The following is a 15459-nucleotide window of genomic DNA, read 5'->3' as shown; positions in this document are numbered from 1 at the left end:
ATTGATTCGCTTCAGCTTGAGACAGTCTATTTTAAAAGTAACTTTTCAAAAAAAGGCTGCATTAAAAACGTGAAGCTGAGCGCCAGTCAAAGTCGCAATGAAAATATAGAGTCTATGGTGCGTGCTTATTATGATTATTAGGGGAATCTTCCAGAAGCTCAAGAAGATAATAGAGCATCACAGTCCCACGGCCGCCCACAGCCCGAGAGAGCTTTGGTGCCGGAAGTAAATTTCCCATTCATTTCTCCCATTGACTTTCGGAAAAAATCTGTATCTAAAGAGTTTTAGAGCATGTCTGAGGATAACCAGCTATGGCTGAACTCATAAGCATATAACATACCATTTCGAGTGAAATAATTAAGAGAAAATCCAAAAAAATTCAAAGGTACAAGACTGTGTACATATTTTTATTTCTGAGCGGAGACCATAGACAGTAAAAGAAATGGACACAGCGACCCCATTGGAACCATAGACAGTAAAAGAAATGGACACAGCGACCCCATTGGAACTCAATTGAGACAAATGAAGCCCGGTTTTAGCGTTTTTTAGCACTTCCGTTTCTGACGCGCAGACTCAAACGAAGCTTGACGACGTCAGCAACCTGTCTGCCAGATGTAAATCTTCTAGTAGCTGTGCGTGCAAACTGCCATCGTTAATCTTGCAGAGACGGCGAGCTTGAGCGGGAAGTTCTTTGGCGTGAGTGAGCAGGAGTAAGTATTCTGATTAATTATTTTGTATATTATTTTAAAATGTAACGCCAGTACGCCATATTAAGTTAATTGCCTGCGAGCTTCTCCTCCTGTCTGTACGGTAATGCGACAGAGAGCCGAGTGGTTATGACGCAATCGTTAGCCTATTTTTTACAAAAACTGTTTATACGGGGCCATAATGTAACATAGAAGGTAATGGAGCCCTTTATACATTGTCGTGTATCTTTAGAAATAAATAATGGACAAACAGAGTCTTTAAACACCTCAGATGTAAAGTTATTCGCTGTCAAAGTGACGCCAAAATGAATGGGAGTCAATGGGAATGCTAACGCAAGTGAAGTTCTGCTAAAAGATGGCAGCCCCCACCCGACTTCAACTTCCGGTCGAGTTCCTTGCCCCTTGATTGGAACTCAACTGAGACAAGTGAAGCCCGTTTTTAGCTATTTTTAGCACTTCCGTTTCTGACGCGCAGACTCAAACGAAGCTTGACGACGTCAGCAACCTGTCTGACAGATGTAAATCTTCTAGTAGCTGTGCGTGCAAACTGCCATCGCTAATCTTGCAGAGACTTGAGCAGGGAGTTCATTTTATTCTGATTAATTATTTTGTATAGTATTTTAAAATGTAACGGCAGTACGCCATATTAAGTTAATTGCCTGCGAGCTTCTCCTCCTGTCTGTACGGTAATGCGACAGAGAGTCGCGGGGTTTTGGCGCAATCGTTAGCCTATTTTTACAAAAACTGTTTCTACGGGGCCATAATGTAACATAGAGCCCTTTATACATTGTCGTGTATCTTTAGAAATAAATAATGGACAAATGGAGTCTTTAAACGCCTCAGATGTAAAGTTATTCGCTGTCAAAGTGACGCCAAAATGAATGGGAGGTCAATGGGATGCAAACGCAAGTGAAGTTCTGCTACAAGATGGCGGCACCCCGGTCGACTTCAACTTCCGGTCGACTTCCTTGCCGCCTGGCGGAGACAGGGGTAACTGCAGCCTGGAGCAATGGGCGCGCCGAAAGGTAGGGGCGTGGCAAAAGGTAGGGGCGCGGCAAAAGGTTTCTCATTGGTGAAAGGAGTTTTACTGTGCTGGCCAATCAGCAGTAAATATACATTTACGTAATTTCCTTAGACAAGGTGGCGGCGATAAGACGTGAGGTAATTATTCATCGTGTATACGTTTATCTATACTTTATATACCCCAAATAAGATAAGTTTGTTACAATACGATCATATTTTTTCCTTTGCGTTATATCTTGCAGCTTTAGTAATTAGTTACTTGTTGTTGACAGACATGTACAGTGAGACAAAACGATGACCGCACTGACAGCGAATCCTTCAGAGATGATAGTTTATATCTGCGTCCTTTTTGTACAATAGAGTACAGAATACATCCTGTAAGTATAATAATTATTACCACCTCTGCTATTACAACTGTACTATGATAAATTCACAATCTGAAGACGATTAGAACCCCCCCCCCCCCCCCCCCCCCCCCCTCTAATTTAGAGTTTGTTTCCACCTTTCTGCAAGGTGTCCAACTAATGCAGAGTATATTCAAGCTGCCAACACACCGGTTGTGAAGAACCCTTTCCAGAGAAATATAGAAAGAAATGACTGTGTAAGTTAAATTGTTTTTAAACCTTTGATTTATCTCTATCAACATAATCATACACTTTATTGTAGTAACAAGATGTTGTAATCTTTATTTGCTGGAAAATGGCAATCAGTCAAGTTTGTGTTTTAAGCACATCTGACACATTCCTAAACCTGAAATGTAAAGCAGAACATGCTCCACTTGCAGGTTATTGTAGAATATGTAAGCACACTGCCATATGCATAATTTATTTTTGCACTGTTAATCAATTTTACATTTTCACTTAATTAATTAATGTAAGGTTAATGCAAGGAAGATACTGTACTACATATATTTAAATCATTTTTGTATTTACAGGGTTTTTCCTAAATTTAAAATTTTTTGGCGGCCGCCAAAACGATTTTTGTCCCGCCAAAGCCATATTTGATCTGTAATTGGGTTTTGTGAGTGAAGCAGGCTAGGAGTGACGGAGAGAACGAGCACAGCGCCCCACCCCCGCGCGGACACTCTCCGTCTTCTGTTCTGTTTTTGCTCTCTCCCTCGCATCAAAATCAACTGACCCTAATGGTCGGAAGGCAGAATATGTTTCACGTGGTGCATTCGGAAAATATTTTTGCTGAATTACCGCTGAATTATTGTGTGTGAATTGCAGTCAAAACAAAATTTGCCTTATCTTTTCTTACAACTTGTGACAAGCATTTCACACATGCAGCTGACATAACTTTAAATTAACGCAAAAAAAAAAAAAAAAAAAAAAAATTATATATATATATATATATATATATATATATATATATATATATATATATATATATATATATATATATATATATATATATATTTAATATATTTATATATGTATATGTATATATAGTTATGAAGTGTTTTTTGTATGTGTGTCTGTGTGTGTGAGTGTGTGTTGACAAAATCTTTTGCAATGTAACAGCCAAAGTCCCGCCCCCGAAAGTTCCGGAACTTTAAAAAAGTACCACCTCGCCAGCAGGGACTTTCTAGGGGGCATTTTTTTACCCGGAACTTTTATTTAGTTCCTGGTTCCTGCGGTGGAAACACACCAAGTACCGGACCAAGTCCCTAGTTCCTGGGTAAAGTTCCTGCGGTGGAAACGCGGCTTCTGTAAAACAACCGGTTTCTTTATACTTTCGCCTGGCACCGCAGTGCGAGCCTCCGCTGACTGCGCGCGCACCTCCCAAAACAGACGAGACATTTATACTTGACGCAACTGTTTTAGACTGAAAACCAGACCATACAACTGATTTAGACGCGGGTGCCGGTGTGATGATATGTACTAATATGCGTCTGCTTTGGCATGATTGTTTTAGGCCTGTCTGTAACCGATTGATTATTGTGGTAATGGGGTGGCATGGTTCGCAGAAAAAAAAATGTTCGGTTCAACCACACACGGTTCGGCACGCGCAGGGCAGGACTTAGGGTTGTGGAGGCCCCTGGGCTTGAGTCAATTTCGGGCCCTACCTTCTATAGCCTACATTACTTTAAATAGAACAAAATGATACATACACAAGCTATGTATTAGAGCTACACAAATTTTGGATAAACTGAGAATAAAAATAGAGATCACGATTCTGAACAAACAACTAAACAAAATAACATAATTTATGTTAATTGCTGAAGTCTATAAAAATGTTTAATTAATCTGAATCATTTATTTTAAAAAAACTTGGGTTTGAATGAATGATTCAATTCCTCAATCAAATACACTTGTTTCATAGATGAATCAGCATTTTTGAACGAATCTCCTGAAAGAACGATTCAATGACTGATGTTTTTTTTTTTTAAAGTCATTTGTCGACTTGTGGCGTAACAATATAATCGATCCAATCGTTATTTGAACTGCAAAGCTACTTTCAAAAGGTGACTAGTACAGTATACAGTGTTACATGTATATAAAAAAAAACGTAATAATTTATTTATATGACCACTGATTGAAGCTTGAAAAAGTTTTTCTTATAAATAAATAATGATTAAAAAAGTTCAAAGTGATCATGTGTTTATTGCAATGCACAAATGTCTTGGTCAGAATGAGAATAAAACACTTATTTACCTGGAAAACATATTGAAAAACAAACAAATACCTTGTAAAGTTGCAATCATAACAAATCATTTGTATTACATATAAATAGCTAAATCTATGAGTGTATAAATCTTTTTTTTTTTAATTGTTCTTGGTAAGTGCTGACATATTGTATAGATTATATACATCTCCAGTATACATGTTAGGCTGACTTTGACCTACAGTACTATGTCTACTAAGTTACATCGCATAAATTACAATCTTAGAGAATAATATATAACAGAATTAAATAAGCATTTTCTCATTACCATGGCATTTTAAAGATCGTTAGATGTAATTTAGTACTCTAGCAAAAATACATAAATAGAACTTCATAGAACATGCCTAACTTTGTTCAAATTTAGTGGCGTTGGAGAACATAATTCCACATATAGTGCAAAGAAAAGCAGGATCAAGCCTGTTCATTTTTTTATGCAGAGACCAAGCATCATTTTGTGTTGTCGGGTTCTGTTTGCTGTCTTCTGCAATGTTCATCAGTGACTCTTGAATATTGGCATTTCTGCACAGTGCCTTGGTGGCCTTTGCATGCGCAGCCCACCTGGTGTCAGGGAGAGATTTTAGTGTCTCAATGCGGTGGTTTTCATTAGGCTGCAAACCTGCAGTTAGGCTACCACCTTCCATCTAGCTGTGGATTTCGAGCAGAAGTTGAACAAAGTCTGAATGAAGTTAAAAAAATCGGCGGTCTCTGTGCAGCAGTTTACGCTATTAACTCCAGCCAGATTAAGCGTGTGCGCGGCGTACGGCACCCACTCACTCGTGGATTAATGTCTTTGATGTAATCCTTTTTATTTTACTGATGACTTCCTTTTTGCATTGCTGTCCTTTATTCTTTAATTTTCTTTTAAGCGCGCCACTCTGATACCGTTTGTCCGCCATTACATCACTGTCTAATGCCTTTTTTTTTTTTTTTTTTTTTTTTGCAGACAGGTTTTTTCAACGGCAGTAGACGAGGCACTGCGTAACTGCCAATAACCAATCAGCAAACCTCAAGATGACTGACATTTAATTTAGCTAATTAAATTACATTTTTTCATTTCAGGGCAGGGCCAGGTAACAATGCTAGACCAATCAACAAACTTTAAATGAAAAATTTAATGACTGACATGACATATTATTGAAAAAATCTAACGCAAACGGGCGGGGCCCATGGGCTTGAGCCCAGTCAAGCCCAATGTAAGTCCGGCCTTGGACACGCGCTTCAACTTAAATTTGACAAAGCATCTGTAATATCAATCTGTATTATGGCTTGCTATAATAAATGGCACGTAAAAAACAGGGTTCAGCTAATAAATGTTTCTGTTGATGCTTGCACATTCTGGCTTCCCAGACATTACAAAAACATGAGAGGGGAAAAAAACCCCCTGGACAAATCATTCACTCTTGTTCAACACGAATGCTGTATATGAGCAGTAATTTATTCCGTCATCACCTGGGTGCTGATATCTGTGTTTAAACTAAACTCGTTTAAGATTTGTCAGTTTAAAGATTTAAGAGCCAGAGGACACGATCTCGCGCGCGCAGTGAGAAGATTTGTGCGTGAGCTCATCCGAAGCGCATAAACACGCGCCTCGGCAAATATAAGCTCTCTCTGAAATATTGTGTTTAAATGGACAAATTTACCTGTTTTGGTAAGTATCCTACAGCAGACATAGCCAGCTGAACGTAGGCCACTGGATCAGTGCATTCTCTTAAAGTATCAACAGCAACAACAAAGAAATCACTCACTGCTCCTGATTAAAAAGCTTTTGTAACTTTAATAAGGAACAATCTTTAATTTATACAGTCAAATATGCGATGCTGTTTTACATTTGATTACATTATTCAATTTCTGTAGCTAAAAATCAATGTAGGTCTGTAATTTGTGTGAACATATTTATGAAGAATTGAAGGATGACTGTTGTCATAATATTTTGTATGCTAGTTGCAATAACCTGAGTATTTCCATTTTGAAGTGTTTGATATATGTTTTAAAAGGTAAAGTGAAACAGTTCATTATTGGCTTAGGCCTGTAATTGACTGATTATTGTGTTTAGATACAATTAATAAGCCTGTGGAAATAATTAATGTTATATTACTGTTGAAAATGTTTAATCATAGTTGGCAGTTTGTATAGTTATATACTATTTGTATAGTTAAATAATTTGCTAGTGACTAACAGGCAACAAGAATGTCAGAGTAGAACTTAGATTGTGGCCTTTTTTTAATAATTTTTTGCAAGTGGTAGATCTTGGTTTACATTTGGACTTTGGATGTGATCTTAAGACTCGAAATGGTTGGTGACCACTGAGTTAAAGCAATTGGTCTGCCCGTCAGTGTCTGAATCAGTATATAACAAATCATTACTTCTTAGAAGAACATACACGTCTGAAATGAGAAAGTAAGTGTGCTTACCCCATTTAACAAGAGTGTTTAGTAAAATTTAGCATTAATAAATACACTGAAAAAAAAATTTCATTCAACCAATTAAAAAAATTTAGGGTAATGGTTCACATCTATATTTTATTACTTGTACCAATTAAAAATAAATAACTTGCTCTAAACAATATTTTCTCTGTCTATGAAAACTATTTAGTAAAACCTGATAGAAAGTATATTTTTCTTGTTGATGAAAGTAAATTAATTTAAATTCTATTTTTGATCTAAACAAAAAGATATAGATTTAATTAAAACAAACTTTCTCATTTAAGAAATATTAGAATAATTTAGTTTTCTCAATCAAATATATAAAGATTCAATTAAACAATTGTTTTAAATTTAAGAAATATGTATTAGAAATATTTAACTTTATCCAATCCAACAGATATAGATTTAATTTATCTTAATAGAATAGTTAATAGAAATTTAGTTTTATACAAATAAAAACATTAATTTAATAAAACATGATTCCCATTAAGAAACATCATTAATAGCATCTGATACAAATCTAATCCAAAAAGACATCAATCATTTTCAATACATCATTTTATTAACATTTTACATATCCGTAACTTGCTACTAAAGTGTCAGATTTTTAACATTCTTCTGAGTTTGACATTTTCAGATTTTTTTAAACATTTTTTAACATTTAGTAGCTGGCAAACATTGACATTTTCTTAAATCTGTGGAATTCGACAAGCATTGAATTAGGATTTTTTTTTTTCCCCCATCAGAAATCTTTTTTTTTTTATGATGCAACAAATAATATCCACCGGCCAAAAAAAAAAGAAAAAAAAAAAAAAAAAAGTTTGAAACAGAACGCAAGTATGGAGTTGTTGCGTACACCGTCATAATACAATGTAAACTTAAATAAATTGGCAGCATTTAGAACAGCTGATTGCCAAGGCTTGACAGATTATACTACTAAAAATACTGAACCAACTGCCGAACCATAGCCAGCTACTCAAACACAAAATTAATTGCAGGGTAAACATTTGCAGGGATGTGTGGGAACCCTGAATTAAGCTCTATTGTAGAGTTGGTCGTAGAGCCGCTTGACTTTATTGGTCATGCCTTTTGGGTCCAGCTCCATGATGACTTTCTGTATGTACTCAAATGTCAGTTTCAGTGTCTTTGGATATTCCAAATTGAGGGTATAAAGGAGCCCCAGGAGAATGGCAACAGCATTTGCAATGGATGGCAACTCGCTCAGAACCTTTTGTCCCTCCAGTACGATGCCAATGTCTTTGGGTACAGCTTGGGCATCTCTAAAGACAAATATTGCCATGGTTTCCTGTTGAAGAATTGCTTCAGCCTCTTCCTTCTCTGACACCTGGTAAAGAATTTAAAAAGGAGGAAAAAAAAAAGAAAGAATCAGAAATCAAAGCAGTTTGTATTTTCCCCCAGATTAACCTCCTAAAATTCCAACAGAGGGCATGGCAGCTTTTGTTACGTCCACACATCTGCTATGTTTACATTGATGCACACTACAACAAAAGATTGAACTGACTTTAAGGTTGCCTTACCAGGAAATCTTTGATGAGGTCCTCCACTGCTTCTCCCATGTTAAGGATGAGACATTTAAGTGCAATCTCTCTCTTTGTAGCCGTGTCAGTATCCTGCATCAAGAGAGTAAAAATTAACCCCCTGTAGTCAGCAAAGTCACTGTAAAGTCATTTTAAAAATGTGAAATTAAAAATAATGTAATGTAAATAAAGTAATTTATTTTAATTAAGAAAATATTTTTATTCTTATTATGCAATAAATGCCATTTCTTATTCATAGAATCTTGAAAAATGTATCTTATTATTGAGGACCTGAGAGGACATGTGGGTGAGCAAGAAAAGTAAAAAAAAACATCTATACCTTTTCTACAACTGGCAGCAGCCTTGTCTTCTCCCGAATGGCTCCTCCCTTCTTTCTGATAACCTTTATCATTTCAGTGCATTTCTCATCAAGGTTCTGCATGAATCTTGCTTCAAGTGGTATTGTGGTTACTCTCAAGAACTCTGCGTTCACCTTGGGAATATACATAGTGTATATATAATCAAACAAATGTACATAAATAAAAAATAAAAAAAATAAATAAACAAATTTTAAATTCATATAATGAATAATGCTAGTGTACCTCTTGAACGTCAATGAGTGCCGGCCATCTTTCAATGATACTGAGCAAAGGTGTTTTCTTGTCGACAATTTCTTGCCTCCTAAATGCGAACGTCTGTGCCATCTTCTCTCTAATTGTTTTGACATTGTTCCTTTTCTTTACCTCAGACAATAGGGCAATTCTCTCTTGCTCCATCAACTCCGGGGTCTTGTTGAGAGGTAGAGATGGGTAATGGTTAGACTCAGCTCGCCTGGGTTTCTTTATGTTCTTTGCAGGGTGAGAATCCATCGAGGACTTTCTTTTCACTGTATTGACAGACAGCTCATCAGATGATGAACTGTGCGATTTCAGGTATGTGCGATAGTTATACATCTTTGTCTTAAGTCTTTGTTTCCATCCATAACTGTGGTTAAAGGACCCAGGTTCTTTCAGACAGGGGTGTGTCTGTGTGAGTGCCTCTGCCACCTCACTCAAGTCTGCATCGCTAGGATAGGATCTGTAAGAATAGACTTTGTCGGCGAGCGTTTCCAGAATGTTTGAAAGCATTTTGGAACTGGGAGTGAGTCTAGCCTGGCTTCTCTGATACTCAGCATTTCCATCCCTAAGTTGGGATTCTGTTGAATGAGAGAAAGTTGGGATGACAAACACCTTGGGCCACTGCTCCTTTCTATAGGTGTCAGAGGAAGCACTGCTTATGGGTAGTGTGTCATCCGAGCTTGCAGAGATGCTTGAATCATCTTGACTGAGAAAACTGGCCTTATTCACAGACGTGCCAACTGGCTCCAAAAATAAAGTAACAGTGGGTTCTACTGGAATAACTTTCAAAGTGCCTAGATCCTTGAGTTGTGAGGTTGAAGTTAAGTTAACCCAAGTGCCAAAATCAGCATCATTGTACTGAAGTCGTATTTCATTCGTAAGACCGCAGACACACTTTATTTCCTGGATGACTTCATCAACAGATAAGTTGTTACTTGAAAGGTTCAATTTGATCTGGTTGTCCTCTCCTAAAAGAACCAGGAGCCGTGTGATGCCTGCCATGCTTTGAGATCCTCAAATTAGAAGGTAAAAAAGAGAAAGGCAGCATTAATAATCAAATCGACTATAAGAAATAGAAAGGATTTACTTTAAATAGTAAAAATATTTCTATATAACTGATGTGGCTGTATTTTGGATGATATATATGCAGGTTTATAGATTGAAAAAAAAAAAAAAACAACAACAACAAAAATGTACCAATCAAAACACAAATACAAACCTTAAATGTGAATATATCGTTTGAGTGTAATAAGCCGCATAGCCCCAACTGTGTAGTCTACCAGGGGATAAGGATCGGTCAGTTGAGATGGCTCCAGAACTTCTATCTCCTTTGAAGGTGAGGTTTCAAGTTGAAAAGCTCTGAAGTGTTCTATGTACCAAGAACTTAGTTTGCGAACAACAAAGGCCAACTCGTTTTTGAGGACCACCATCTGGATGATTTCAGTGAAGGCAGGAATTCCTTCAATTGAGCCATATGAAAGGATCATTCCAAGTCTGTAGTTAAATCCATTATAGATTACATTTTCAGTCAAAGAAACTTCCTTCACATTTGGGTGTTTCTGTTTAACAGCCTGTGCAATTTCATCTTTCAGGACATCAGTGCTAACAGTTGAGCAATGCTTAACTTCCAAGAGAGGTTTAGGAAAGTTGAATGAGTAGAGCTGGTGTGCCAGAGATAACTGGTGTCTCTCTGCCAAGGAAAACAACACGTTTTTAAAGCAGCTAGTGTGTCGTACAACTCTCTTAAAAAAGCTATGTTTCCCTTCAAATCTTAAAGTCCAGAGCAAAACAAGAGGTCCAAACTGATAAATTAGCTGTGGATAGTGTTCCAAAAAGTGATGCTTTGGAAGCAAGTTTGAGTCTGGGAAAACCTCTTTGAACCGTACTCTATGCTCAGAGATTTTGAAATTTAAGTAAGCTATTGTTTCATCAGTATGCACAGGTGTGACAACAAGGTCAACAATGTCCTTTAAGTCTGTGAGGAGATTCCAAGCAGGTTCGTCAGCAGGTACTTTATGTCCCAAGAGAAGTGGCAAAAACCTGATCAAACTCCAATTCTCATGAGAATTGCCACCAACTGTTTTTCTTTTTGCATATGTAGGTGGCACAGGATGGGGAGAATTTGCTTTATCTTTCCACTTGAAGGGGAATGTATTTATGGAGTCATTCAAAAATTCCAAAGTGAAGTATTTCTTTGCGGTGAAGACAGAAAGACAAAGAGCTATTTCAAAAGGAACAATTCCTTCAAATAAATCATGCACTATGTCCGGTGGAAAGCCAGTAGTGACATTAAAATGAGCAAGTTTTTCTGACAAAACACAAGTCTTCTTGACACCAAAACAACTGGCCAACGATTCCTCCTCAAGTGTTTTAAGATGTCTTGCGTGACTTTCCTCTGTCCTTAAAGAAAATGTTCCACTGCCCACGTCCCTTGTCTGAATTTCTGGTTTCGAGGCCGTACAAAACCTACAAACATAAGCACTCGAAAAACTCTCCACAAAACCAGCACAACCATGCGCACCCAGGTTGTCCGCAACAACACATTGCACTGTCCCCTTTACACATTTTCCTAACTTGCTCACAAATATACCATGTTGCTCTAAAATAACCAAGTCCTTAATTAAAGGTTCTAGAGCAGCGCTATATCCATACTCATTTACATCCTCACTTTTGATCAATGCAGCCAAGTAGATTGATGACAATGCAGAGTGCAAACCAGGCGGCAGATTGCCTAAAATCCAGTATAGGGCACAGATTTTATGTTTTTTGCGTGAGGTGCCAAGAGGATTGCAAACCTCAAAATCATCTATGTACAGAATTATTGAAATTGCACACTCGTTTGAGAAAAGGCTGTGTTCTTTAAAAATTTCACCATCCCAGAGACATCTGTAAACCTGCTTCTCACTTGACACCGATTGAAGTTTCTCCTTTAAATTAACTGCATTGCTGAGGATAGTCTCACAATTTAAAACCTGCTGCAATAATTTTAATAAGGGAATATACTGAAATGATCTTCTGTTCTTTTTATCCAATATATATTCCACAGGTTCCACTACAAAGAAATTACGTCTATAATATTTGTTGCGCCTATATGCAGTAGATAGAGGGCCGTCTTTTCCAATAGCAAGTTGAATAGGATGTGCGGTACAAAGTTCTTTGGCTAACTCTTGGACTAATGACCCAACAACCTGACAATTATGATCCACTAAAAATTCAGTAATTGTCTTCTGAGTGTCTGGAATAGACACAGTCCCAATGACATACTGCAGTTCCTCAAGGAGTACATTTACAGCTGCACTTGACACCAGGTAACTATGTTCCAATTTCAGTAGAACTGAGGCTAACTTTAGCTCAACTTCTTCTGTATAATGTCTAGGTTCTTCCAAAGTTGGTTCTTCAACTAGTAGATCCTCATTTAAATCAATGTCAGAGTCAACTGAATCTAAAGCAGATGGATTAAAGTGTGATCTATGAACAATTCCAGGTTTTAAATCTCTTGTTGTACACACTTTGTGTTTTCTCCATTTGTGAGTGTGGAAACTTCCATATACATTGGTTTGATATGAACAGCCAACATACATACAAGTAACTGATTCATTATTTTTTAAATGTTGGCCAATATGGTGAAAAAAGTCCGTTTCAGAAGCAAGTTGACTGTAGTCACAAACGTGGCACTTAAAATGTGAGATGTCTTCTCTTGAGGAATGTGAAGAAGGGTGGTGTGTAGATAGATGCTTCAGCAGAGCATTCCATGTTTTGCTTGAAAATGGGCAGCTTTCATACAGGCAGAGAAAGTGGTGCCTTCCATAATGGTGATGACTGAGTCTATAATGTTTTAGCAGTTCAGATCTTCTGGTACAACAATGTCCACAATGCTTGCATCTCCACATCCATGTGTTTACCAAGAACCCTCTGCCCCTACCAAAATAAACAAAAACAAAACTTACCCCAAAACTGCCAAAATTTGGAGTCTGCAGAAATAGTTTTAGAAGGTTTCTCCCACCGTAACAGCAGCTATGATAAGGTTATGGTTGATCAGATGTTTCCACCTCGGAACTCAGATATCCTGCATATAAGTGAGAGTGAGTGAAAGGGTGAGATAGAGAAAAAAAGATTCTCATATTTGAACAGTCACATATTTTAATCCATCTTAACTTAAGATGCTCAGATCAAAGGGAGCCATCACACCTGTTCATACTACCCACTACCATAACTACATTTCTTAAGAGCAATTTTTGAATGGGAAACAAATACAGCCAATATTGTACTTGTAAGAGATGTGTACACAGCATGTATGCATAACATGTTTAAAAATGAGATTCATAGGTTATATTGTAATTAATAAATTATTTTGCACCCTCCCCATAGTATTTAGATAGAGGACCTCCCTTATTTAGATAATTAATCGATATTCAGTTCAATTAGCCTAATATCAGATCACACACGACTAATATTTAGTTGTAATGGGTCACTTATCCAACAAGCTACAATAATAAACAAGTTAAGCAAGGTAACGTTATAATCATTCATAGAAATATTTTTTGACATGGCTAATTTAATGGCACGGAGCACTGGTTTGTATCGGTGAGGTAGGCAGTGGACCAAACCACTGTGATAGACGGGATGGCAGACCCAAAACGTTTTAAAAGTTTTTTTGCGTTTATATCATTTTACTACGTGCATAATTAGTTTAAGTATATGGCCATTATTTACAATACACAGAACAGTTTGCAAGTTATTTTTTGTAAGATACTGAACCGGGAAGCGGGAAGCGGGAACGTGACAAAACAACGACTCGAATCGAAGACTCGAGAGATGACCAAACGTTCATATCTATGCCTAACGTTTAGCTTACGGGCCTGTCACGTGATGAACGACCCACTCCAAAAACCAGAAACTCCATAAAGGTGAATACCAGAACCATCAGGACGCTGAAAAAAAATCACTTTTGGAGACGACTCGTTCTTCCCGAATCACATTAAAGACTCTTTCAAAACGAATTTAATTAAACGAATCGTTCAAGAACAACCAATCAATCGCTTCTGTTTTACAAAAAACAGCGTTATATTAAATTATAATCAAATTATTAAAACAGACAAAAAAAATGAATCCATGAGAGGAATCGAAATGAAAATTTTACATCCGATTTCTGACCTTATGCATTAATTCCAAAAATGACGTTAGTTCAATAATGATATCAGCTATTTGCAAACAACACTGAAATAAAGGATTACGGAATGTTATATTACATTTTACTCTGTTTCGCCTCGCTTAAAACGGGAGCGGGAACTGAAAATTTTCCGCCGCTTGCCAAACTTACATGTGGTCTCATAGCAGCGTTGCGTCGTAAAACATTTTAATCTCGATCTAATGTTAGGCACTAAAGTACAAAACGTCTACATTAACAGACAACGTTAAAACATTAATCATTAACATTCATTATTAACTTAATTCGGAAGTATTTTACTAACCTTCAAAGGCGTCGTGGCGATCCACCGTTGACTTGAAGATCAGGTGGCTGGTCGTCGCTTTTTTTGTTTAATACGCATGCGCAGGCATGCTCGAAATTGTACATTCATCCAAACAAATATTTTTCCGTTGAGCACTTAATGAAAAATATTTATATTCAACAATGTTTTGAACGAAAAAAATATTATTTGAAAAATGAAACAAATAATTGTAAACTAAATTGAAAGACAAATTATTAATTAGATGAGGTACTGCTTGAAAACTTTTTTTCAGTGTAGGCTTATGACAATGTGTAGTAAATAAGCTATAAAATCATTTAAAGTTAGACTGGAGTGAGATGAAACTAGATCAAAGCACAAAGCAAGCTGTTGCTAGCTAACTGCTAATTTTCTTAAATTTTATATGGTAAAAAATTACACTATTACACCTTTTAATGCTACGTTTTTAATGCTACTTTTTAATTGATATGATTATACTAAAATAATTATCAGGTCTATCAAAAAAGGATTTTATCTTTCTAAACTATGAAAGCCAGTCGTGGAAAAATCACACTTTTTTTGCAAAGAGGACAAGATAGGATTGACAGTGATCATTTTTTCATTAATAAATAGGATAAGAAAAAAAAATCACAAACTGTTTCTTTGTATTTATTTTAAATGTAACATTTATTGTCAATATTGGGATCATGTGGGTACTAGGGTACTCTTTGATGTGTGTGGATGACCATGTCGGTCAGCCACCACCGAAGACCAATTTTGACCCAGGAAAAACCCTGATTTACTCCACTTTTTCACTGCCTGACCATCATCTTAATGTTTATGCAGTTCAATGTTTTTATTATATTTTATATCTAAAGCACCTTGTTCAGTAAGTATTTAGATGTTTTTCATATCTGTCATGGTCTAAGCATGATCTGTTTCTGTTGTTCTGATGAAGGAAGCTTGTGTTGGGGAGGATTCAGTGTCTGTTGAGAATCATGTGAATGTGCTACAAAGTGAAACACATCCAGACACAT

General features: G+C 36.8%; 1 protein-coding gene across 3 annotated transcripts; it reads right to left on the bottom strand.

The window, feature by feature from the left end:
• Positions 1-6700: 6700 nt before the first annotated feature.
• LOC128018377 (uncharacterized) lies at positions 6701-14983 on the bottom strand. 3 transcript variants are annotated; one of them, XM_052603862.1, is made up of 6 exons: positions 12979-14983; positions 10195-12893; positions 8961-9988; positions 8699-8851; positions 8359-8451; positions 6701-8165 (listed from the first exon to the last, which is right to left on the bottom strand). In XM_052603862.1, exons 3-6 carry the CDS (start codon positions 9975-9977, stop codon positions 7854-7856), a joined length of 1575 nt encoding a protein of 524 aa, XP_052459822.1. In that variant the 5' UTR covers positions 9978-9988; positions 10195-12893; positions 12979-14983; the 3' UTR covers positions 6701-7853. The 3 variants fall into 3 exon arrangements, with proteins under 3 accessions (XP_052459822.1, XP_052459823.1, XP_052459821.1); XM_052603863.1 differs by having other exon boundaries at positions 8961-12893; XM_052603861.1 differs by lacking the exons at positions 6701-8165; positions 8359-8451; positions 8699-8851 and having other exon boundaries at positions 9977-12893.
• Positions 14984-15459: the final 476 nt, after the last annotated feature.

This window comes from Carassius gibelio, chromosome A8 (assembly GCF_023724105.1).
Source record: "Carassius gibelio isolate Cgi1373 ecotype wild population from Czech Republic chromosome A8, carGib1.2-hapl.c, whole genome shotgun sequence".
NCBI lineage: Eukaryota > Metazoa > Chordata > Actinopteri > Cypriniformes > Cyprinidae > Carassius > Carassius gibelio.
This window is presented reverse-complemented; position numbering and strand designations above follow the sequence as displayed.